The sequence below is a fragment of the Motacilla alba genome, chromosome 3 (assembly GCF_015832195.1).
Source record: "Motacilla alba alba isolate MOTALB_02 chromosome 3, Motacilla_alba_V1.0_pri, whole genome shotgun sequence".
NCBI classification, from domain to species: Eukaryota; Metazoa; Chordata; class Aves; order Passeriformes; family Motacillidae; genus Motacilla; species Motacilla alba.
Genome location: NC_052018.1, coordinates 94,983,863 through 95,010,648, shown reverse-complemented (window position 1 = coordinate 95,010,648; position 26,786 = coordinate 94,983,863). Strand labels below are relative to the sequence as shown.

At 39.0% G+C, this 26,786-nt stretch overlaps 1 protein-coding gene across 1 annotated transcript; it reads right to left on the bottom strand.

The window, feature by feature from the left end:
* Positions 1 to 74: 74 nt before the first annotated feature.
* IARS2 (isoleucyl-tRNA synthetase 2, mitochondrial) lies at positions 75 to 26,784 on the bottom strand. The gene is made up of 23 exons (XM_038133541.1): positions 26,543 to 26,784; positions 25,969 to 26,091; positions 25,016 to 25,172; positions 23,885 to 24,033; positions 23,745 to 23,794; positions 23,539 to 23,648; positions 23,363 to 23,453; positions 22,869 to 22,984; positions 21,636 to 21,805; positions 20,767 to 20,857; positions 20,423 to 20,574; positions 19,328 to 19,488; positions 11,785 to 11,887; positions 11,073 to 11,166; positions 5,720 to 5,828; positions 4,842 to 4,944; positions 3,764 to 3,889; positions 3,258 to 3,389; positions 2,572 to 2,678; positions 1,611 to 1,756; positions 1,263 to 1,453; positions 542 to 686; positions 75 to 433 (listed from the first exon to the last, which is right to left on the bottom strand). The coding sequence occupies exons 1-23, from the start codon at positions 26,744 to 26,746 to the stop codon at positions 279 to 281; spliced, it is 2,985 nt and encodes a 994-aa protein (XP_037989469.1). The 5' UTR covers positions 26,747 to 26,784; the 3' UTR covers positions 75 to 278.
* Between the last annotated feature and the right edge of the window lie 2 nt (positions 26,785 to 26,786).

Genomic DNA, 26,786 nt, shown 5'->3' with positions numbered 1-26,786 from the left:
TGGTTCAGATTTTCTCTTAAATGGAAGTGAACTTCCACAGAACACAGGTTGCTAAGAACATGTAAATCAGTCAGTTATTTTTAACCACCCTTTTTATTAAGCTGAAAAGTGATATACACAGGTAGTCTGTGTGTGTGTACACACACACACATAACATTCCCCCAAATACATGATACTCCTGCTCAGGCTGGGGCTAAAGCATCTGCTTCTACAGGTTCCAGTATGCAGACCTGCTGCTTCAGCCACTTTGGAGCAGCTTTTGCATAGGCATTTTGCCTTCATGTGCTCCCCTTTCCAGCAGCAAGGACTTGGAGGCATCGTGGGCAGGGAGTGCTTGAGGCCTCGGCCGTGTATCTCCTGCAGCGAGGGCATTTTGCTTTGGCAATGGGTTGGGCTATAACTTTGTATGAAGATTGTTCACAGATGTCACCACCTGTCAAAGAAAGTGTCATTGCTGAGAGAGAGGCTGGAGCTGTTAGGTAAGACTCAAGCCATGAACAACCCTGTGCTGTAGTGCAGGAGTCTGGAATGGTTCTCTTACCTTCCAAGTTAATCAGAAAGGTCCCTTTTATGATGTTTGCATCTGAAGGTGTTTCTTTGGGGAGCTCGCTCAGCAGGGTTGTCTGGGAAGCCATCATTATCTCATTCAGCTGGGAAACACTGGAAGTTTCTTCAGCCTGCAGTGCCTGGGGGACAGAAAGCATTCAGACTTGGAACTTGGTTTTGTTTCTCAGCACCGTCCAGTCTAGAAAATAAATACTGAGCTGTGGTTCCTAATCAGAGTGGATGGTTTGAACCAAGAGTCTGATTTACTCCTGCCAGGAGCAGGAGGACAGACTTGAACTGCAGTGGCCAAGAGGAAGGGGCCTGAGGGCCAAGCAGCTGCCTGTAAGCCAGCATTCTGCTCTCCCAAGGGACAGGGACAGCAGCATCCCACCTTGGGATGCTGTATTAGAGCATTGCCAGCAGGGTAAAGGTGATTCTTCTCTAAGAAACCAAAGGTGATTTTTTATTGTCAGGGTGGTCAAATACTGGCACAGGTAGCCCAGAGAGCTGGTAAGGTCTTCATCATTAGAACTATGCCAAAACCAATGGACAGAGGCCTGGGCAACTTGTTTAAAGTAAGCCTGCCTGGGGAAGGGGCTGTGCTGTACAGGCTCCAGCAGTGCCTTCCACCTCAACGTTTCTGTGATTCTCTGGTAAGTACAAAGCAGAAGAAAGTTTTCACACAGATGACCCTACTCCTAGTTGCATTTTTTTACCTCCATTAATTCAAACAGCAATCCAGGCTCAATTACAATGATAACTTCATATTCCAAAGCATTCTTGCCAGAGATGGACCCAAGGAAGGAGTCTCTCATTGCACATGCACCTTCTATTGCTTCCTCAATGCCAGGCTTCTTCCATGCTGAGCTTGCATTAATCCAGCCAGTACGAAACACACCCTCAGAGTCTTGAAAGCAAAACAAAGCAATTCTTATTTTAGTCTATTTGAGTGTTTATGAAATGAATAAAAAAGAATGGCAGATTTCTATAATTGCATTCCTTGTAACCATGCATTTTTTAAACAGTGCACTAAAGGAATTGCTTAGCAGTGGTATGTACTTTACCTTTCTTGTAAGGGATGTACTGAAAAACCTCCTCTGCCAAGTGGGGTAGGATGGGTGCAAAGGAGCGGATGATGATGTCCAGAGCCTCTGCCAACACCGTTTGACATGAACGACGCTTAGGATCCTTTGCTTCTTCGCAGTAGAGCCTGCAAGACAGCAGGGAAAGCTGGAAAGTATTCCTATGTTCCTGTTTCTGCTCAAGAGCCACACTTTTGGGACTGCCAGTGGACGTACAGAAGTCTGACCCACCCAGCCTTTATAAGGAAAGGTTTTCTGGAGTGCCCTTCCCTAGGGAAGCACAGTGAACTACAGACAGGACCATCCACATCTGCAGCCACAGGAAAGGAGTTTGTCACAGGAAAGGAGATCCTCTACATGGTAATTTGGGGAGAGAGAGAATCTGTCCTCAGGGAGCTGAGCCTGCAGCTGTCAGCCCTGTGCTCTGGTTCATCTGTAAACCTCAGCATTAGGGCTTCCTTTCCCCCCCACTCCTCCTTTACTCATGTTCTGGCAACTAAAGATCAGTATAACCTCCACCCCTCCTACCCCATGAAATAGCCCTTGCGCATTTACACAGGTATCTGTCACAGCCTTAGGATTCTTTCACTGATCTAAAAAAACCAGATAAATACACTCAGTTGCACAGCTAACTGCTAAAAGCCCTTCCTCCTGTCTTCCCAAATTCAGATGCACACCCTTTCTGGGTAAAAATACAGATCTGAGACTCTCTTTAAATATTTATTTGGTTTTAAATGTGCTCGTTTGATGACCTTTTAAAGTGTTCAGTACCACCAGTGGACAGAAGAGAGCACAACAATGACAACCACTCAGCTGAATGCACTGAGAGGTCCTTGAAGACACCTGTGTACAGTCGGCATTCATTCACCTGGAACTTTATTACTTCCATCTCAGACCCATTCCTTTCTTTTTTCCCTTTTAAAGGCAGCAGGAAGGAACTCACCTGTCCTTGATCATGTTGAAATAGAAGTTAGACAAGCTTCTGGAACAGAATGCTTGCAGCAGTCGAACAACTTTGCTATAATCATATTGTTTGTAAGCTTCTGTAACCTGGGAGAGGGAGGTAAGAACAGTGCATTGGTTTGCATCACACAGCCCCTGCTAAACTAAACTTACAGAAAATGGAATGAGTGGCAAAAGGTCTGGCAGAAACTTTAAAAGGTTGTTGGAGGGGGAAAAAAAATTTAAGTCAGTTAAGAGTTAGGCCAAAGAAATAATTTCCATTCAAGTTTGAGTGGAAAGAAAAGTGGAAACCACAGAAACTATGCCCACAGTTTCAGCAGAATGGTTCTGAGTGACAGAAATGTCAAAGTTCTGTACAACAGCAAATTTCCAAAGCTCTAGTTTTTCGGTTTGTTTTTTTTTTTAATATCTATCTTAAACTATTTTTAAAGACTTCTAATTTGAGGCCCTGGGCAGTGAGTGGGAAAATCTGGTTGATGTCCAAACCAAGTTAAGAATGTTAAAGTCTTCCTCAAAAATTGAGATGGGCTTAAGTGAGAGCACATTGCATTGAAGGATCCTTTGTGGTTGTAATGTGCTTGCTTGACACACACCTTTTACTCACACACCTAAAGAAAATAAAGCCAATGGAAAACATTACACAAACAAAAACACAATTCCCCCTACCTTGCTGCTATATTCGTGCAGTAAATGCAGCATGTATTGATCCACTATGTACATCTCTGCAGGGGAGATGGAATCTGTCTCTGGGTTGAAGCCCTCCACATTTCCCAGCATGAAGCGTAGTGTGTTCCGGAGCTAGAAAAACCCAGAGCAATTAAACATTATTAGCCTTCACTTTAGATTAAACACAAAATGCTCATGTTCCATTATTAACTAAAATTGACTTCTTTTCAAAATAACTGTTTGAATAGTCACAAAGGCATCATAAAGAACACATGGCAGAAGGACCTACAGAAAAATAAAGACTGGCTGTTACCAAAGTACAAAGTTGTGAAATGAGTCTTTTTCTCAGCACACTTTACTATTTGACCCACAGGTGTAAAAAGCAGTCGTACCTCACTAATTAAGCTTGGAAAAGCTTTCTGTAGGCTAAAGACTGGAAAGCTTTGCAGGCAAGACACAGAGGATCTGTTGTTGGGATGAATAGTGTTGGCAGTGGTGGCACTTACCTTGTTGATGTCATCTCTGGCAGCATTAAGCACCACAGGCCCAATCGTCACCTCCGTGAAAACATTGGATTCCGCCACCCACCAGCGGAGAACATCAGCACCGTATGGAGGATCCTTGGTGTGATCCTAAGGAGAGACACAAAAGCAGAGAACCATAGAATATCTCCAGCTGGAAGGGATCCATAGGGATCATCCAGTCCCACTCCCTGTTCTTTGCAGGACTACCTATAACTCTATGTGCCCAGAGGCTGCTGGGCTTGGAAGGCTTCCCTCTCTTTTAGTAACCCACATCTGCAGCACTCTGTGTACAGGCAGGGCTAGAACCCAGGTAAGCTGAGAGAAACTCATCTGCAGCCTTAAATCCTTTGAATGCTTATTGTTAAAATAGCAATGTTAATATCTAGAACTACATAGGTTTTTCCTCCCCTTCAGACTGTTTCCAACTCTGAAAATGGCTTTTCTCCTTTGCAAAAGAATAGGAACAATTGTGTGTTTTAATTAATCAGATAAGCAAGTCATGCAAGGACTAATTCTTCTGTCTAGTGAGTTGCAAGATCTGCCCAGCAGCCTCAAAAGAGCAACAGCGGGACTGGGGAGGGAAGGAAATTCAGAGCATCTGAATGCACCGTCAGTGCAACCTCCCTGACCAGGGAATGAAGTTTCCAGAGTCAATAATAGCCTGAGAGCAAAGAGATTGCTGAGGTGCAGCTGCTACATCTGACTGCTCCACTGCCAGCCACACATGGTAGGCTTCAGTCAGTTTGACAGTAAAGGTTCATTATTTAAATTTTTTGGTTTGTTTTTTTTATTCCTCTTCTCCATTACTCCATCAACACTGGTAAAAAGGAACCATTCTACACCCTCTGCATAGTTTGCTTTTCTCTTAGTAGAGAATGAAGGTGAGGGGTTTTCTTGCACTACAGCAGAAGCAGCACAACTCAAGGTTTTCAGTCCAGCCAAATGGAACTACAGTATAGCCAAAGAAGAGCCTGACCGAGTTCTGCCGCAAGACAGCTGCAGAATCTGGCAGTGAAAGGTTGTAAGTGGCAGTTCTGAGAAACTCAGGAGCTTGACCTACTTCGCCTCCATTGATGACGACATCAGGGTCAACCACATTGCCAACAGATTTGGACATCTTCTCCCCTTTCTCGCCAAGAGTAAAGCCATGAACCACCAGTGTCCTGCAAGAAAGATTTTAGTGAAAACAAAAAGCCAGGGAAAAATCTGTGCTAAGAACTGATTTCTACTGAGGATATTCTTAAGTCAAAGCACACAGAAACCCTGTTTTGGTAAGCCTGAGGCTTCATCCCCTGAGTTCAACCAACCATGAATATACCCTGTACTAACATCCAAGGAGAGCAAACAACTTTATTTTCCTCATTTAATTTTGTTGTGCAAGCAACAGATTGTTTATATATCCAGGGCATGAGTATTTCAGATTAATTAAAGACTAAAGTGTTATTTACTTTTTAAGCCAATACATTTCCCAAAATTGCACAGCCTCCTTGCAGCTGAGCCACATTCCCCTTCCCTATGCTTTCCATCTTTCAAGAGATAAATGGTGTGCCACAGCTGCAGCAGAACACAGCTATTCCCAATTCCCTACAGCCTAATGTTGAATTCACAAGTCAGTGATCTTGGGAGATTTGCACACTGCACTTCCCAAAGAATTTCTTTAATTGTGGGAGTGGGAGAGATAGCAAAAAGCCAGACTTGTATCTGACAATTCCTGAATTACTAAGAATGAAAACATTATTAGAATTATGATAGAAAAAAGTTAAAAAGTAAACGAATTACAATCTAATATGAGAAAAACTTTATACTGAAAATGTAAGAACACAAATCAGATACTTGGTACTGGTTTGATTTCTCTTGTTTATACACTACTGTGCATACTTCCAAAAGCCCAATATTCAGTAAATGGACTAGAAATATGTTTGCAATCCACACACTCACTTGTATGGTGCTTTTTTCCTTGCTGCCACACTGGTTAAGAGAGAGGACTGAAACCAACCTCCCAGCTGATCTTTTCCTTCAAGGTATGTATCTGCTCTTTGATCCGCACCTTTAAAAACCAGAACATTTTATTTGAAATATCAGACCTTGTATCTTAAAACAATTAACACACAAAATCTCTGAAAGTGATTACTAACGTTTATCTTGCAATTTAAACCCAGTAGGTAAGTTACTTTTCTAAATGGTGTGTGGTTATTTAACCATGATACAAAAGATCCATTAGTATCACAATTTTTAAAAGAATCCAAAACTTGCCACACTCCAGAATTTAACAAATAAGGTTGCTCTCTCCTAAACTAAATAATAAATTATGAAAAAAAGTTATCATGCTCAGATTGCTTCACAGAAGTTCTCAGAATACTTTCCAAGTGCTTCTAAACAAACTGAAATACCCAAGAAAAGTTCACATACTTTGGAATAAATAAAAATGTATGCCACCATCTGAAGCGTCCCCATTTGGAAATTTTCAGGGCACAAGGCTCAGAGGTAAGGTGCCCAAACAGCCCATGAAAGGCATGAAAGAGGAGAGCAGGTATCTTTGGTAGTGACCACAGCTCACCTGCGACAGAATTTGCATTTTTGGTCACTGGGGTTCCAGGAAGATTAAAAACATCAGGAAAGTGTTAGGACAATGTGGGAAACAAGAAAGCCTGTTGGGGATAGAAGCATCTGGAAAAGCCTGGCTTGGGAAGGCTGAGTAGAAATATTATTCCCTGTAAATACACACACAGAACAAAAGAGGAATGGTAGGGAAGAGCAAGTGGAGCTAATGAGTACTTTAGAGGAATACTGGGCAACAAGGCAGGCAGGGTATTAGCTGACTGCACATTAAAAGCAGAAGAGTGAACCCAGCTATTCCACAGGGTTGAGAGAGGACATCACAGTTTAAATGGCTTTACTGGTGGAATTCAGTCACTGTACAAAAAGGTACAAACTTGTTGACTCAAGAAGTTCCTCCTTGTCCTAAGCAATCCTAGACAGGTCACCAGAGTGAGAACAGAGTAATGTGAACACAGCAGAACATGCAAGTCAAAGCCTACAAAGGTGCAAAACCATGCACATATTTGTCAGGAGTTTAGTTTTGATTCTACAAGTTGATAGTGTTGCTTTCTCAATATTCAGACAGAAGTTTCTCAATTTTTATTCACTATCTCCTCTTTTCCTCTTCCTACGACCCCTGAGGCAGTGCTTCTTTCTGCCGCTGACACACTTGATTTATTTGTTTAACTTAATGGAAGTTTCAGTATTTGGATCCATCCTGCAATAAAGGGAAGTTCAACATTACAAAGGTCAAGGCCACACAGTTCCAGGTAGCACAGGAAAAATGTGTAGGTGGATATCACGGTTTTTACACATCTGCTTATTCAGTCAAGGAAATCTACAAAGAGTCTGGGGTTTAGAAGTACCGTAAGTAAGGAGCAACCTTTGTATTAAGAGACTGCAAAAATACTTGTGAGGACAAGAGATAAAAAAAAAAGAATATTTGTGGTAAGGAAGACAGTAACATTAGAAAATCTGTACAACACACACATTTGTTACTTAAAACTAGTTTACTAGCCACTGGTTTTAGAGAAGTGAACTTTTCATGGAAATGCCAGTAGTTAGAACTTAGAGGAGAGAAGAATTTAAACAACTGATTACAAACAGCAAACTGGATTGGGCTTTTCTGACAGGAACTAGTACATCTGGCAAGCTGGCTACTGGTGCTTGCAAAGTTAAGAGAGACCTGAATATTTCAACTGTAAAATACAAACATGGGGTTTGCATATACAAAACCTGCCTTACAAGTAGCTTCCTCAGTTTTGTTAAAATTGTGATTTTTATATATAAATTAATTACAACAATGCTCACTTTTTTTTTTCTTTTTTTTTTTTTTGTAAATGGAGAACTATGTCCAACAACCCCAAGGAGACTTTTCTGCTGTTTATTTTAACTGAGGTATAGTACATAGGTCATTAAAGAGAATTACAATTTATGATCCTTCTGGTTTGGATTTCAAGATTCCATATCTTTGATCTTACAGACTTTGACTTTTAGATTAAACATAATGTATTTTAATGCCAGGAATGAACCAGCTAAGATAAATTCAAACCTCTCAGTCAGCACAAAAGTTTAAACACTTAGATAGGCAAGCTGTAAAATAATCACATTCATTTTCATTTAGTTAAAAATTAGCCAATAAGATAGGGAAAAAAAGTTATGATGTTGAAAACTACCATCATTGCAATACCCACAAAACTGTGGGTAAAAAGCTGTGTGACTTTTACCAGTGGCAAATCACACCACAATAAAGTCCAGTATGAATTTTTTGTATGAAATATTTTAAAAAAGAATCATCTCAAAGTTGTAGTGAAGATGTCACTCTGCCCATGAGGAAAATGTAGGAGAATTTTAAGACATTGAAGAGTTCTCTAAAATAGATGCTCCATAAGAAGCTACTGAAATGAGCTCTGTCAAAAGGCTGAACTTCAAAGCAAAAGAACAACAGAACACGTGCTGGGCATCACAGCATTAAGTATTTAAAATTAGCACATGCTTTTGAACAAGATTTTGCTTTTACCACACTTTCCTTTTGGAAGCAGTGTATTAACACTCTTCTACCTCACAGCAGCATTGTGAAAATGCAGTTATCCATGTATCAAGGATTGGGACTTGAATTTTAACATTGCATAAAACAGTTCTTCCAAAAAAAAAATTGAGGCATGTGTAGCAAGAAACAAACAGGATAAGAGGGCACAACAATAAACTGTTTAGTGAAAAGTGTTAGGCAAACAGAGCATTAATAAAGCAAACAGCATCCCCAGGAAATTTTAGGGGATTTCAGAGAAAATTGCACTTGTGGATCTGCTCTCAGTAATGCCAGTGTTTATTTCACACAGTCTACTTGTAGCTGTACAATTTTGGGTTTGTGATGCCAAATCTCTGATTTTAGTGTGTAAGTTGCACCTGCCACACTTCTGACATAGAATGGTTTGGTTAATCTGTCATTTAGCTACAAGTGGTACCTTAGGCACACCCAGGCTGAAAAAAGGAAGCCAACCATAATTTAATGGAACAAGAGTAACTTTAAGCCATGTCCATCAGAAACAGGCGCAGTCCCTGGAAGGAGATGCAGCAGGGCAAGCATTAGAAATAGTGCAAGGGCAAAAGGTAATGCAACCTATGATTTACACCACTGGGCTTGGCTTCCTTTAACCGCATTCAGCAGAATCTCTCTTCTTACCCCCTCTTCACCCCTTTCCTTGCTTTTTTTGCTGACAGTAATCTGTTTGGCCATCAGCCAAAGGGGTTCATTTTGTAACAGCTGCACCTCCTTTAGTAAGTTTGGACACAGCTGGCTCAAGTGCACTGAAAACTCAGGCCAAGTTCTGAGTCTCAGAGATGCTGAAGAGAACGAATTATTTTCACAAGACTGCAACTGACAGGGAAATATGTAACATCTGTTATTCCTGCTAGTTACTAACAGATCATTGACTTAGAATTTTCAATAACTTGAGTTCAGGGCAGAGTGAAACAAACTCTAGTCTCAGTTTTAGCCATCTTTTATATCCTGCAGTTGCCCTGAAAGTAACTTGTGCTTTGAAAGAACCTCTGCCACCAACACTGCATCAGAAAGCAGCAACAATCTGCTATCACTCATCCCCTACCACAAAATTAGTTCTTCTTCACATAATGACATTCTCTAAGCAATCTTGGATTTCTTCATGAATTCTTTTTTCCTCCAAGAGTACTTTGGAAAACAACCCCACCCATTAGTCTGTGTGTAAGCCTTGCTTATTATCATTGACAATGGAAGAAGTTCTGCAAAAAGCTTTAAAAACTGGAGTGTATTTGGGAAATAGATGACAAAACTCTTACTTCAGCAAGTTCTCTTGCAAAGTTTCATAAAAGGTGAGTTAAACCAGTAATTTGATATAAATCACAGACTGTACTTCACTTCTGACAGTGGCAGGAAGCCTCAATTACACACAAAAAAGGTAATGCAATTTTTGTGTCATTTTGGGGAATAAACAGGGTTAGGAGGTTACACTGCTGGTTAGCCAGTCCCCAGTTTTGACAGCAGTGGGGCTACTCCAATTATGTCACACAGCAGAAACAGATGGCTTACACACACCAAGCTCCAGCAAATTTCATTAAAAGAGAGGACTAGGTAGAGAAGAGCAACTTGTAATAGTTCCATGAAAGAAGAAGTCTGTACTGTGATAATCCCGACATTTATTAGACACTACAGAATCCATATGGGAACTTTACACAAATTAACAACAAATCCAGAGCCTTCTGCTATTCCTTATGATTCTGCTATTCCTTATGAAAAGTTATCTCCTTTACACAGGATTAGAGGGCTGAGGTGTTCAGCCCTTTGACAATGCAAGTTTGTAACTGCATAAAATACCACTACTTTGTTATAGCTTTCAAAATCAAACCAGAAACATTTTTAAAGAGCATAAACCTCAATATATGTAAAAGTCTTCTAGAAAATTATTGTTTGCTGATGGTGCTATTGCCCGACCATGTTGCTAAGAAATAAAACTCTGGTACTAACGTGTTTTATAATTCAGCAAGATTGTTATCATGCAATTGTGTACAGAGGGTTTAAAGTCCAACAGACTTGATGTATGGGACCAGACTCCTCCTTTAGAAAAGACTCCTGACTTTGCAGGAGTCCTCCAGGCAAACAGTGTATATTTTACATCTTTTTATACAAATATCTGTTACCTTCTGAGTAGCAACTACTGGCAGTAGGAGCCATAAATAGCATATAGCAAGCATAAATATTTTAAGCCACAATATACTGGTTTAGTTACTGAAAGTAATCAGAAATGAAAAAGCACACCTACACTTTTAAATTATAAAACTTAGACTCAGCAGCTGATCTCAGTCTTTGCTATTTGTCTGTGCTATTTGCTTCAAATAGCACAGACAAGCACAGACTGAAATTTGTTAACTAAAAACAATTTAAGAGGACTAACTAGCAGTAAAGTACCTTGGCTGTCTGCACCATCAGACTTCTCCACTCAAAACAAGTATGAGGTGATCAGCAGTTGCACAGTACACTACATGTCAGAATCATTACAGCAGCATACTAGAAAAACCTCAACTTGAATTATGCTGGAAATGAGTTTGGCAACATTAAATCCTTATCTTTACAAGCAAAAGCAGCTTTACAAGTCACAGACAGCCCACTGATGGCATAATCTGCCTCAGTTTTGCTGACACCAACACTGTCACACAGAACAGTTATATTTTGCTCTCCAAGTATTTTAAAAGAAGGATCAACATAGGGATTCTTTACCTTCCAAAACATGAGCCCAGGAAGTTCCACTGTCAAACCAAATGTCTAGGACATCCTGTCCCTTGACATAATCCGAAACATCACAACCACCAGCCTAGAGAACAATTGAGAGAACAATTATTAAATAATGCAAATAGAATACTCTATATCATCAATGCTTTTCAAAGCTAGAAATAAAGCAAATTTCGTTTCTGGACCAGTTTTGTACAGGTTCTGTTACCAACTTTGTGAGTGAACACAAAATAATGTAGGTAATTTTTGACAAGAATTTTCAGATAATTACTGATGGAAACTCAAAGTAGGGCAAGGAAAAATCACAAAGAAAACCTCAGATGGCACAGTAACACTACAGCTTTGTGCTAGCTTAAGTACACAATTGTTAAAGAACAATAAAAAGCTAGGAAGAACTAAATAAAAATTCTAATCCATCTTAATGACCAAGACCTAATACATATTTGGGCTCATAATTTGGTTAATTAGAATGTCACTTTCCTCTTGATCTAAGAGGAGGGGAATGGAGATCTCTGCCCTGAATTAACAGCACAAATCCAATTGCGTGTATTCTGCCCCACTCAGATCTCACTTTTTGAACACTCCTTTCACAATGAGGGTACAAGACTGAAGAGGATCACGGGAATAAACAAAATTTTTCTATTATTTCTCATCACTCAACTGTCTTGAGCACCTGCTGTACCTGAAGTCAGAAGTTTACCTTTGCTACAGCCTCTTTTGACAAGAGTTGTTCAATAGGGAGGGCCCACCATGCATCTGTCCCTTGCTGCTCCACTATTTTGATGACATCTGTGATGGTTTCACTAGGTTAGGAGGAAAAAAGGGGCTTATGAATGGAGGAGTTAATCACACCTTTCCACAAGTATCCCAGACCCAAAGCAGTGAGAGATGCTGATACACAGACCAAGCTATTAGAACCTGTGATTTTCCAGCTTCTAATCCATACAAGACTTCACAGAGCTTCCTGCCTGCATTAAATACTTTCTGGCTTTGCCTTCCAAGATGGGAGGATTTGTACAACATACAAAAACACAGATGGATTCCAAATATCTTCTTCTGCAAATACCTCATAACTGGGGCACTCAGAAAAGATGCCAGCAGTTTGAAAACTTCTAAAATCCATTTTATTTGCTATTTATTGACTTTGAATTTAAAGAAACTACACAAGTATTTCCCCTCAAAATATCTGCTCTTTTTAACAACAGGTTTATTTTTTCCTACTGGATACAGAGACTTTGAGAACTCATGTGGAAAGGAGGAGTGAGGAAATAACAGCTTTTCAAGTAGAACACACACACATGCATGCATACATATACACATGCATACATATACCTATATCTTTATATATATAGATATATCTTAAGCTTCCAGTTGCATGAATTTCCCAAATTTATATTTTTTATTTCCCAATATATTTTTATTTCCCAATTATTTATTTCCCTATATATTTTTAAATTTGTAATAAATATAAATATATTAATCCAAATAATCTAAGAATCTGAAAATTCTGCACCCATAGAGGAGTAATCATAAACCATTCAATAAACACTCTGAAGGCAATCTATGAGTCCATATCACATAGCACCAGCCAGGACAAAGGTCCTGAAAATAAACAGATATTATGGAAATAAGAAAAATTAAAAAGTTAACTAAGCATTCTTTCTGATCTGAACAGATAAGGCAACCTCAAGGTGTGTAGTTTTATACACTATTTATGACACATTCAATCCTTGGCCCCAGTAGGTAAGGCTATGGGGAATTGATTTTTAATATTGCTTAATACCAAGTCTAGACATAAATTAAAGAATCTTAAAAAACCAAAGAGGAAACCCACACACTTTGTCTTGCTGACTCACAGAGCACTTGCTACAGAGGTGATTTTTAAGACCTCTGCTGTATTTAAGGAGTACAACAGATCATCCTGACCTGCCAACTTCAAACTAAACCTGCTGTATTACTCAGGACACCAGAGATTTGTTTATAACTTGAGAAATGAAGATTTAATCAGTTAACTAACATCTTGACACAGTATTGCAAAAGGGGGAAAAGTGAAATAATTATCTGCCATAATTATCTTAAAAACACAGAAGGCAGATGATCTTCTTCAGTCTTCACTCAGTTTTGTGTTTGGTTTTCAGCACAGTATTTTACTACACTGCTTATAAGCTGAGCTACATGACTAGAACATTTAATGGACTCTTACACTCAGGGTTTAAGCATGAAAACATGTTCTCCAAGAAGCTGCAGAATAAGTTACTTCAGTTCATGAAATGAGGTGCAACAGCAAGAAGAAAATCCAGTTTTGCTCTTGACTGCTCAAATTGCAATGACAGAATAGCAATTTTGTATCAATCAATTAATCAATCAATCATCAACTAATCAATTTACTTCTCAAAATACATTCCTGTAGAACATCTCAGCAGATTCTATGCAGGAAGAGGCCATTAAGCAGCAATACTTCCACATGGATATCCCTGTGGCACCACCACCATTCTGCCCCTTTCAAACCAGCACAGGCATCATTCACCTTCCATTTTAATGGTGGTGGGACACAATTTACGGCTTTGTAATGTATCCGCTAACATTTATCTTGCTAAAACAACACTGAGGAGCTCCAGTTGTGAATGGTACCACTTCTTTCCAGAAATATTTGCACAGAGGCCTGTTTGGCTGCCTATACTTCCAATTTTGAGAGTGTTATTTCTCCAAGACAAAAGCTAACAACAACCCCAGTCCAGGTACAATTCCTGGCAGATAGCTGATATGCAACCCTTATGTCTTGCCTCCTTTATCCTAAATCTCCAAATTCAGAAAGCTCACAGGAAACACAAAAAAGAAATTTGCCTCAGCCTGGACTAAACTATTCCACTGAATTTGTCTTTTGTAGGATGAATACCTTCCACTGATACAGCTAGATTTACACCCTGACCTTTAGCAATGATACTGCAGCACTCAGGAACATTTTAGAAAAAGCAATATACAATATTATTTTTCACTCTTTGCCAATAGAATTCTCCACCTTGTATTCTTCTCAAATACACTATCAGTGTGTTTTTAAAGACAGTTATAGATAACCAGCTGTCTTCACCTGAGGATTTGGAGAGCTCTCTCCAGTTTCAATGCTTTCCTCTCACTGGCTGAGTCTTACCCATGGAACTCACCAGCAGAAGACAAGAGTAGCTAAATTAAAAAGAGGATGATTTACCCTAAAACATGTTTATTACCATTTAAAATATTTGTGCATGTTGAGTGATTCATGCAAGAAGTAATTTAGCACTCAGCTACTGGTTCTGGCCTCAATGAGAGCCAGAAAAATTCTCTGAATAGGAATCATACCTGCAACTAGTACAGAAAAGTTACAAGCCCATCCTATAAAGCAGAAAATTTAAACAGGAACTAAGCCTGTCTTCCACATAGCTTTTTCATATTGCAAATACACTTTCATGGAGGGACATAAACTCCAGTGATGAATTAATTTTAACCTATACATTTTTAAAATATTCAACACGTATTTCACAATACCAATATTTGGAGGGATTTATAAAAGGTGACAAAACCAGCTATAGATCAAAACTAACAGTTAGCTTGGACAGCATATAAAAAGATTATCTTAATAAACTATTTTTTCCTTTCCATCAGAGGTGGGGGAGGGGAGAGACAAGAAGGAAATAAACCCTTGTTATTACTCTCCCTTGGGAAAACATAATAAAATGCCTGCCCTCATTTACAGTAAGTATTGCCCATGTCACACAAGACTTGTGCAGCCTTGTAGATACACCATTCCCACAAAACATACCATGAGCGAACCTTTTATCAAGTATCTTGCCATGCAATGCAAAGATTACACTATTAATTTATGAAGAGCAGATTTTTTAAAAGATATTTTTGTTACACAAGAACCAACAGGTACAATTATGCTACAGATAAAAGTTTTCAGATAAGTAAAAGAAGGTCAGATTTGTGTTATCAATCACTTACAAGAAACAAGGAGTCAAGGACTGTGAAGTCAACTTTTTATTGACCAATATTCCCAAAATTCTATCATAGTTTCAAATCACATTTTAAAAAACCCCAATATTTTAGCAGCGTGAGTTTTTTCGCTATACAGTGTTTCCCTACGGAATATAAGTGAACACTAACAAGCATTTTATAAGAGGAGATAGTTTAGATGAAAAATTTCCAGGGTACCTTTTCAACAAATCTTTTTTACTCCTACTGTATGAAAAATACAAGACAAACAAACATAGCCCCTGTACTTGTTTCTGCTCTTCTTGCAGGATCCTTATGATTAATTTGATTTCAAGAGAGAAATAACTTTAAGGTATCTGCATTATAAGGAGCAGGACTTTTGCAAAGTACTTTTCTGTAAGGTGTAAGTGAAAACCACCTTGCTCAAATAACTACTCATCACTTTATAATCTGCAGCCTTCAAGGTGAGCATGATAATTCCCCGAGTGAGCCATAAAGGCATTGTAAAACTTTGCCCTTTATTCAGAGGCTATCTGGAAGAACTTGCATTACGTGTCCCGGCTACGCTCTGACACCCCTACGGCAATTCACGCTACCACGGCTCCAGCCAATCACCCGGGAGCCAGATATTGATTATGCTGCACACTTATTTAATCTGTTAACAGAAATTAGGCAGCATTAAGATACAGTCAGGAGCAGAAGAATACAGAGCCTGATGTTCTCTCCATCTCCTTTCCAACAGCAGCAAAGAGGAAAAATTATCTTCTGCTTTAAAAGAACTTCGATACTACAGCTGTAAGTATTTAGGGGATGGTAAGCTGCTATTAATTGCAATTCACTGAAATGTCTTATTATTTTAAAAAACAAATTAGAGCACAGGACAGACCTCCTTTAAAAATATGTTGGGGTTTTCTTTTTCAGAAATTTGATTTACATGTTAATCAAAGTCACAGAAAAGTGGACAAAGACTATGAGGTATTTGAACAATCTTTGCAATACTACTATTTATTGCCAATATCTGAACAGTGACTTTGTAAAGCAGTTATTGCATGAGGTCAGATTAAAGTATGTATCTCACATTTATTACCTGTGCTGAGCTACTACTGGAAATAGAATTCTCATATTTTAGTTTTGGAGCTCTTTCTTCTTTTCCATGAGCTACAGAGTTTCTAGATGTAGAATGTTTTCTCTTGAAATCTGTTGAATGTTGAAAGGTGTCACACAGAGCAAGCATCTATTTGTGCATGTACTCTAAATTATTTAAAGTCTTTTTTCTCCATTTGTGCAGAAAAATCCCACAGAATCTCACCTTTGTGTTCTTACTGAAAATGACAATAATGAAAAAGTGCTCTCTCTTTTCTCTCTCCTATAAGGGATTTTTAATAATAATTTTTACACTCCTGGTCACAATATGATGCAGCATACTCTGCATGAAAGAATTTAAACATCATTGGTATATTAAATTTCTAGCCATCGATGACAATGTAATTGAATCAAATATCTTTTAGGGTTATGGGGTGAGCACAGCAGCAAGGAGACTCATGGAGATTCTGCATTGAACATTACAAACTACCTCTTGGCTTTTAAGCTAGAAAGACTGGGTTGCTGGTGTGGCAAAAACACTGTTACAGAAAACAGTTCAACTTTGAAAGAAGGGCTTTCAGCAGCTTTTCATGTGACAAATTCAGGGACAACTCTCAGAGGGAAACAGCAGTTTATTTTTGGGACTTTTTTGTTTCTTTGTAAAAGTCTTTTTACAGGTGATACATGAACAGGATCACTCAAGATCGACCACTGGTGCTCTCATATGTAACAGCAACTCCATGTGGACCACACTGACTTCCAGTGGAGATGCTGTTACTTTTGATAGTCACTCAAAAACTCCATAGCAGCCATTACTGAAAGGTTGTTTATCCAGCACTCAAGTTAAAAACAGCTCATGTTTTGAAATGCAAGTTATTTAATGGTGTTTTAACTATATTATTTATTCAGACCATCTAAGTATGAAATGTTTTAAAAAGTTTCACATTAAAAAGTATGTCAGCAACTTGCTGCAATATGATTTTCAAAATGATAATGTAATGTAACAAAACAGTCAGGCTTAGCTGCTGTTTTCAATAAGAACTGGTGTCCAGGAAAATGACCTATGAATTGACAGACTGTCTTCTGCATTTGCCTGTCACTTCTATAGGCCAATATTCTGTGCACCTCTACTCCAGTTACAGAAGTCTCCTATACTTAACTTTACAAATATTTAAGCTTAAACTTTTTAGAATATTTAATGACTGCTTTACACTTTCCTTTGAAAATTTCACCAAGAGTAAGTTAGAAGAGTACTTGCTATAAATGACCATCTGAACCTGTCAGTCGAATGAAATAAATCTCTTTTCAAGCACAGTGAATATGTCTGGTTTTTTTCCTAAATGCCTCTCCACTCCCCAGATCAATTCTACCGAAAGATGCCATACTGCCCCTTTGTTCACTCCCCTACAATTCTCACTGCTGGGCCAACACCTACACACAAAGGTGGAGGAGGTGTTAAGCTGTGGCAGTTTACCACATCAAAATGCTGTGAATAGCCACATTTTGCACAATTTTGGGAATAATCTCACACAGCTTGAGCACTCACAGAAGGCAGGGGCTTTAATACAGGTAACGGCCTTTCAAAGTGATTTTACTACAACCTAAAGGAATTCTCACTTATACCTCCTTTTAAATGCTTTCTGTCCCAACTCCTCAGTGTTCAGAAGGAGCTTCTGCTTCATGGTGCCCTTCACATTTGAGTGCCAACTGCTGGACTGGTTTCCATTACACTTTTTTGCTTGTTAAACTATATATTAACAATTTTTAAGCAACACACACACTCCCAACACTACTCTGCAACCAGAACAGAAAAAGTATTCCTCAGAAACAGTAGTTTTTTATAGAGACACACACCTGCTTTTTTGCAGGTAAAATGGTTTTATGTCCCACAAATCCTCCACCCATTTATTTCCTGATGTGTGTCAGCATTATCCAGGCACTATAAATGACATTGTGGCTACTGTGGTCTTTTCTCACAGTTATTGCCTACAGTGAGAGAGCCAAAGTACATCTCTCTGCACACCTACACACCCAGTCACACCAGGTGAAGCTAAGGATTACCTGTCTAAAGTCCTTTCCCTGCTCTCCACACCCTGAGCCTCACCTACTACTGTCTACTATCTACTGCTTGTGTGCTCAGTACATGAGACACATGTTTTCCAGCCTCTGAAAAACATGCTAGACTCCTGTAGTACATTTCCTCAACACCAGAATAAAAAAAAAAGTTCTGCAACAGTATTCAACTTCAGCTGTAAAAACTTATTATGAATTTTCACAAAAGGTTGTAAGGTTAAGGTGTACAAAACTGAGTTACATCAGCATATCTCAAGGCAGCAAAAAATTATGGAACTAATTCAATGAATGTGGAACTCCACAATACTCCTTTTATGAAATCATCTCTTAGAGAGCATTCGCAGCTGAAAACCTTTGTTCCCCAAAGAAGTAAAAGCAGAACTCTATTTCTCCTTACAGAACAGAAAAGGATCATATTTGGTTGAGTTTCCTTGTTTTAAAGCATAGCTTGGATTTCCTCTGCATTATGTTGTCTATAACTCCTGAAACGCAGTGTTTGCAATATCTGGATACTATTAATCAAAAGATGGCAGAATCAGGCTAGCACCTGAAGATCTGGATATACCAAATCATATAGCTAAGGGTCAGTTACACTTGAGGCTGGTCTTCCAAACCACTCTAATTTTGTTTTGAAACAAAATACACTTATTTATTCTGCAACCAATATAGTTATTCCATTTCAGATCTCAATGTCACTTAACTGCAAAAAGCTATTTTGACACAGTACCTGAACTATTTAATGTCCAGCGGTACAATTACAGTTGTCATCTATTCTAATCACAACTTGCATTTCACTGCTTGCTTAAATGGAAAGGCCAGGCATGACTGCCAGCTCACTGAAGATGAGGGATGAAAACAGCAATTAATCTCAAGAGGAGTTTTCAGGTAACTTAAGTATGTAAGTAAATTGATTCCTATTACTTATATGTAAGTCACTTCCAGCCACAAGCTTTTGATTGTTTTAAACTTACATCTAAATTAGATCTGCATATAAACAACTACAAGTAAAAGCATGTATTCCTACTTGAAATAATATGAAGTTTTATAATATCATTAACTGCAACACAACAAACAGTGCTTCTTCTGTCACTTCTCAGTGTCTAAGGCTAGGCAGGTACCTGTTTATCAAGCACTCTCCTGTGCTCTTCTGATAAAAAGCAGGAATTGGTACGCCCCAGCATCTTTGCCGTGATATGCACCAGAATGTCCTTCTGTCCAGCATCTCCAGCATCCTGTTCACTGCAGATGTAGGGATCACTTTCACTTTTTTCAGCACATCCTATGAAGGAGAGAGTGAACTGTTGAACATGCTTCAGCTTTCCCACAAACAATGTTTATGCTACCAGTAAAATATGGTACAGATCTACTGTCCCATTTCCAGTATCAAACAACACATTCTCAGGCAACTGCCTGCTGCTCTTCAATAACTTATTTGAACACTGCATATACTGTGTATTTCCCAACCAAACCCCAGTTCTCCGATTCACTAGCAGACACACCCTGAAAATGAGTTAAAAATGGCATCAGTGACTGAATCTGAAGTTTAAAAGCTGACTGTATCTTGTACTGCTGTCTACTTTGAAAACCCACCTTGATAGAAACGGTAGAGGGCTACCACTCACTCCCAGCCCTGCTGAGTAACCACTGTTTTCATCCATTTTAGATAGAGATGAATATGGAATATATACCTCATGCCCTAATTAGAATAAAATCACTGTTATCCTAAGGTGCTGGCCTGAATCTTCTGTGTGGATCTACATAACTTCAAAGAGCAAAAGGCCCCAAGCTTTAAAGTAATTTAAAATAGGACTGTGACAAAATTAACAGCACAAAGATGTCTGGCCACATAAGGCTAGCCTAACAAAAAAAGGTAATTTTAACACTGATAAAATTGTCTATTCTAATTTAATTCCTTGAAACATCATCTTTTAAAAAATATTTTAGGGAAAAAACATCAGTAGCTCTAAGAAACTTCTGCATCTGTATATACAATGAGCAAATATACCAGTCAGTGTAGCTACCCTGGATTATATCAACATTGACAAAAGAATTGAACACATATTTCACTTCAACAAGTAATTAATGCTTTTCAACTACTGTTCATAAACCCTAGAGAAGATCATATTCTGGAGGGAGCTACAGCCAGATTTTTTGTTGATTCCAAGTAGCATCAGTTGTCTTCAAGTGTTTCATAAGGAAGCAAAATTACATACCTGTGCTGCAGCCTTCACATCTGCTGTGTTTACAAACCACTGTTTGCTGGCACGAATAATAATTGGTTTTTTCGTCCTCCAGTCATAGGGGTAACTGTGCACGTATTTCTCCTCTTTTAACAAACTCCCCGCTGCTTGAAGCATCTTAATGACTGAGAGAAAAAAATTAGGCAAAATTAAATTTCAGTTTGAACATATGGCTGCTGTTAACCTCAACTTAGTCCTTTTCATAATCAACACTTAGCAAAAAATGCCAAAATATGGCCAGTTTATACAAACTCTCAAAATATACCTGCAGGACTGTAAGTGATGAAGTAACAAATGGTCAAACATCAAATACTCACCAGCTTCATTCCCTTCTTCAAGGACATTCTTGTTTTTAAGTTCAGGACCTGCTGCTTCTGTAAAATACCCTCTTTCATCCACAAGGCAATCCTGAAAATAAATTAATCATGTCAATAAAATATCATGTGGCAATTTATTATCTTTTTGGTATTCAAAAGTGAGTTAACTCTACTGGGTGACTCCTTTTCTGATGAATAACAACATATTTAAGTACACTTCAGATTTAGAGAACTGCAGTTCAGTAATCTACCAGGTAAGTGAATTTCAGGTGTCAGAAGAAACGAGCACCAATATATTTGCACACATACCACAACTATTACACATCACAGTCACTGGTATTTCAGTGACTTTTCAAAAAAACAGTGCAAAATAAAAGCAAACCTAACTCTCCCAATGCCCCATATCCTGAATCTTCACTCCCATCAATCACAAACTGGCCATGCATAAATGAGCTGTATTTATGTATGTGTTTAAAACAAGCTTTGCTGAAAAAAAGTAACAATGACCTACATAACTGGTAACTTACTGATCTGCATGTAAAAGACAATTCTGAGTAGTGAGAGTCAAAATCTGAGAAACATTCTCTGTGTTCTCCTTTAAAAAACAAAACCACATAAAGAGTACAAAAAACTGATTCTAACATCTCCCTGTAAGTTTTAATTAGCAGAAGGAAACTTCCTTCTTTTATCTTGATACACATTTCCTTAAGGTTAGTCTTGCATTCCTGCAGGCCATTCGTGATACTCACACTTCTGTGAATGCTTCAAAATATTTTCAAGTTTTATGCACAAATTAAACAAATCATTTTAGTGTCACACAGTCAATCAGTTGCAGGAAATCAAGAGCAACAGCTGAAAAGATAAAGTACCGTGGGTAGCTGATGGTGGGAAGCTACGCTGTAATCTTCCATACCATGAGCTGGGGCTGTGTGAACTAATCCTGTCCCTTTTGTCATTGTCACATGATTTGCAGGTAAAAGAGGAGAGACTCTGCCAGGAATGGTGGGATGAGCACAAGAACCACCTGCCAAATCTGCACCTGAAAAATACAAACAGAAGATAAAATAAACACAACTCACACGTTCAGCTTCTTCTATCAGAGAGCAGAAAAAGAATATGTGGTTTAAAAAACACAGAAGAAATATTATTATAAAAGCCTTGCTGAAAATCAAGAATCACAGAGCTTGAGGAATGTGCCATACAACAAAATGGTGTTCACAGAATGATTTTCTCCTAGAAGGAACATGATTAAGAACTGCCTTCGCAAAGTTATGTACACAAATACAGAAAAGTAAAAAATATAATTAATTACTGAATATATGGGAAGTTAAAAAGAACAGGTTCCAATACAAAATTTCTTTCTAAGAAGGTCCAACCCTACTACTCTTGGATATTATATGCAAATCGCATGATTCAAAAAGGTGGAAGCTGTGAGAAAAAACACCCCCAGCAATTTCATCCTTAGGTAAAAACAAGACTTCCTCTGAAAGAGAAGGCATGGAAAGACACCAAAGACGCCAAAAAAAAAAAAAAAAAAAGAAACAAAAAGTCATAGAAACAGATTTCTCACCTCCTTTACAAACGCAGATTTCTAGCACTGAATCACTAATGGAGGCAAATGAACAAAACTCACAAATGACACACTAAAACCCAACTCATGACACTGAATCCCAAGCCTGCCTGTTAAGAAATACCACTATGCAGTTTGTTAGGATGCCAACTCAACTGCTTTCGTTTGTCCAAACAGACAACAGCCACCTACAATACCTCACCAGTCATGCTTCTAATTAGCCCCCTCTTGTCATCAACAATGGATGGAAAGACAGACTGCAGTGTAATTAAGATTTTGATACTGAACAGACTAGATGTAGGCTTACACTCTACATCTCATTTTTCCAAATGTGATGCCAGATTATAAAAACTCATTTGAAACCTATGGATGATAATTTGAGCTACAACACACCAACAATAAATCTGACAGACTCCTCCTCCTTGTATTATTTTAGTGAAGCATATTCTCAAATTATAAACACATTTAAATGAAGCAGTTTTCAGACACCTATCAGCAGATTTCTAAGCAATTTAACAATTTTAAAACCTACCTTTACATGTTGATACAACTTCAAACTGTGTGTCCAGAACAGCAGCTGTAGATTCAACTCTATCTGCAGCAAGGATGAAGCATTGTCCAGTCGTTGCACATTTTACAACTGAGTATCTGCAATGCAAATGTGAATTTGTGATACTAAATAATTACAAACACCACAAAGCTACCAATTTGTAAAATTCTTCATTCTAAAAGACAGACAAGTATGCTTTACATGTCCAGTTCACTCACAAGTCTCAAAATTCAAGGTAACCTTGCCTCATGAAGAAGAAATAATTTATTAAAAATTTAGGCAGAAATTAATATATTAGTAGATACAGAACAAAGCTTACAATTGCAACAATTAAAACAAAAAAAAAAAAAAAAACCAAACAAAACCCAAAAAGATGCCTTAAGTAAACTGTAATGGCAGTCCAGAATGTTTTAATTTTGCTGCTAAATACCAGTAGGGACTGACACAGACAACAGAATGAAGTGAAAGACACCTACGCTGAGTCAGGCATATAACAAACGGCTTGATTGGCTGGCACAGTCCAAGGTTGCGTGGTCCAGACTAGCACACTAGCAGGGGATGATCCATCTACAGATGTAAATTAGAAGTACTTTATTTACAGTTACAACAAAAATCAAAGCTGTCAGTCTCTAAAGCTACAGAGAAGTTGTACCTATCACAGAAGTCAGCTTAGGTGGCAACTTCAGCAGTGGAAATTTCATGTACACAGAGCGACTGATGTGCTGCTCGTTGTACTCCAGTTCTGCCTCAGCCAAGGCTGTTCTGATACACATCAAACAGAAGTTACATGCTGCAACATCAAAAGCTATTGGCATCCTTGCTAAAATTTTGAAGACAAAATTGTAAGTTGATTCTTACTTTGTTGAAGGGGACCAGAACACAGGTTTATAGTCCCGGTAAATTAAACCCTAGAGAGGACAGTGAGGGAAAAAAAAGAAAGTTAGGAGAAACAAAACTCATGAAAAATCAATACAGACTTCCACAGAAGTTCAATATACCTTATCATACATCTTGTAGAAGACTCTCAGCTGGTTTGCTTCATACTTTGGATCAAATGTAAGGTAGCAGTTGGCCCAATCTGCCATTACACCCCAACGAATGAAGGCGGATTTCTGTTTCTCAATTGCTCTTTCTGCAAATGCTCTGGCTGAAGGGAATGGTTCCATTAAGCACATGGTTTAGGCACACTAAGATCAATAAAATACCACTTAAAATGTACTACTGATTTCTTTTTTTAGTAAAGCCAGAGCTGAATGTAGTGAACCTATAGCCTAACCATTATGGCTCAAAATACATATCAGATTGGTTGTTACAAAAAATTACTGCAAAGAGTAAACAGGCTTGGCACATTTTTACTAACACAGGAACATTAAGCACATGTCTTTAGACTACAAACTTTTCTTTTAAGAAAGGGGAGGAAAAATATACTTCGTTAGGAAGAAAAATTTCTCAAAATAAGTTCTCAACATAAAACTAATAAGAGTGAAAGTTAACTCCCTCTATTTATGTTGATTTGAAATTTTCTAAGTAACATCATACATCTGAAAATAAGTTAGTCCATTTCATGACCACAACTTCAAATTAAAGAAGTTTCAATTGCTCATTACAAAAGCTTTGCAGCTGAATGATTATGCCTTTCAACCCATATTGTATTTGAAATTACTTCTTCAAAACAGTTTCCATATAATACAGACTTTCTTCAAAAGGATACCCCCATAGATTTGTAGGATTGTTAAAAAGTCATCAAAATACATTCCTGCTTGTGATACTGAGCCAAGCTGTCCTGAAGGAGCCTGACATCTACAAGCATCTTTTCAGTTCCTAATCAAATTCAGCCTTCAAAAACCAAAAGGATGCTGATCTGATAAATAGCAGCTTCCTGCCACTATACAGTTAATCAAAGCAGACATCCAAATCCCCTGCCTTCTTTTTTTTTTTTTTTTTTTTTTAACTGAGGGTCAATGCTCTGCAAGCCCATTACAGCAACGAATTAAGCCTGTGTGAAATTATTCCAATTCATCAGATTCCAGCCTGCTCAATCTGCTTGGAAAATACACCCAGTGATCATAGAAAACGTCACCAATAGTGAATAGAAAAGACCACAATGAAATCTAAAAGCCTTCATTTACCTCTCTGCCGAATTTCCATTGGTGAAAGATTTTCAGCTCCTTTGACTTCTGAGAGTGCCTTCAACTCAATTGGCAGCCCATGGCAATCCCACCCTGGCACATAATGCACTTTATAACCTCTCATCACATGGAAGCGATTGGTGATGTCTTTCAAAATCTGAAAAGCCACAATGGTCTGTTATCACTTCAGCTCCCCCATATGGAATAGCCACATTTGTAATTAAGCTCCTTCTGTTTAAAAAATACAATTATCAAAAGCTACAGGATAAACTTATATATAAGACCAGAGAAGCTCTGGATGCCCCATCCTTGGAAGTGTTCAAGGCCAGTTAGGATGAGACTTTGAGCAACCTGGTCTAGTGGAAGGTGTCCCTGCCCAAGGCAGAGAGTTTGGAACTAAATCATATTTAGGGTCCCTTCCCCCAAACGACTCTGTGATCCAAAGACTCTGCATTTTTTATTTTTCTTGCCTATCATTTTGTACATTGGCAGAACATTAGAGGACCTCTGATCCAGGGAGTTCACAACCAGTGTAACTGAGAGATGCAGCTTATAAACTTGCAAGACTTGAAGTGAACAAATCTGACTTAGTCTCATTTTTAAAACACTGAGCTACAGCACTGGCCTAGATCACATTGCTGCAGCCTAGGCTCTGGCTCTGGGACTGCGAGAAGCTGTGGGTGACAGCTCACAATTTGAGTCTTTCTCACTTGGTGGTCAGTGTAATGCTGTTAATCTCAAGGCTAAACAAAAAGAACATTGAGCATTCAGTACATGGGGTCAACATGGCAAAACATGACATCCACATAACCATACCATTGGTTTTTAAAACCAACTACCAAAATCCCAAACATTTTAAAGTCTTATTGATTTAAATGGGAATGAAGAACACAGGGCACATGGCAGCAGGTTTTTTACCACTTCACAAGAATAAAGTATGAACAAGTATTTACTTTGTTTAATGCATGGCCAACATGAGGGTCTCCATTGGCATAGGGTGGTCCATCATGTAAACAAAATTCCTGTTTTGTCTTCCTTTGCCTTTGCCATGAGTACAGCTCCGAAAAACCACATTTCTGTAGAAACAACAAGAAAAAGACCAAAACCATCACAACTCTCTGTACTTCCAAAAAGTCTGGATGTAAAATTTACAACAAAAGCAGGCAGGCAAACAAATACACTTTTCTAACTCCACAAGAGAATACATTAGCGAGTTTTAAGTACGAAAAAGCCCAAAGAGGGTGAAATATTAGGCCTGAGATTATTATCCTAGCACTACACTATCCGGGCGGTCGTTACTCTCCTTCAAAACAAACTGTATAAAAGTTATGACTACCCAAACTAAAAATACCTCAAGAGCCCGAGCTTTTCTAAAAAAGAGCCCGAATTCGCCAGAGGTTCGCCCTGCGCGGCGGGACCGATCACAAGCCCTGGCGGCCACCCCCGCCCTCCTGCCGGCCTGGGGCTCGCCGCGCTCGTGGCAGCCCCACGCTCCTGCCGGGGGAACCGGCCCGACCTCGGCCGCACCTGCTGCGTCTTCAGCTCCGTCTCGGGCTGCAGACGCCCAGGGAGCTGCGCGGGGAAGCGGCTGCGCGGCAGCAGCACCGTGTCCCGGTACCGGGAGTCCTCCCGGCTCTCGGCCGCGGCCTCCGAGGCGGCGGAGCGCGGCCAGCCCCGGGCGGCCCCGGCCCGGGCCCGCGCCAGCGCCGGCGCCCGCCAGGCCCGAAGCATCCTCACGGGCTGCGGCCGCGCTTCCGCCGGCGCGACGGGC

Bases quoted from the DNA above. Each gene is read 5' to 3' on its own strand.
- IARS2 (XM_038133541.1), bottom strand. From the start codon at position 26,746: ATGCTTCGGGCCTGGCGGGCGCCGGCGCTGGCGCGGGCCCGGGCCGGG. The intron at 11,167-11,784 runs GTAAACTTCTGA...ATTGTTCTCTAG, and splicing joins CAAAAGAGGCTGTAGCAAAG to GCTGGTGGTTGTGATGTTTC. The intron at 1,454-1,610 runs GTAAAGTACATA...TTTGCTTTCAAG, and splicing joins GTACATCCCTTACAAGAAAG to ACTCTGAGGGTGTGTTTCGT.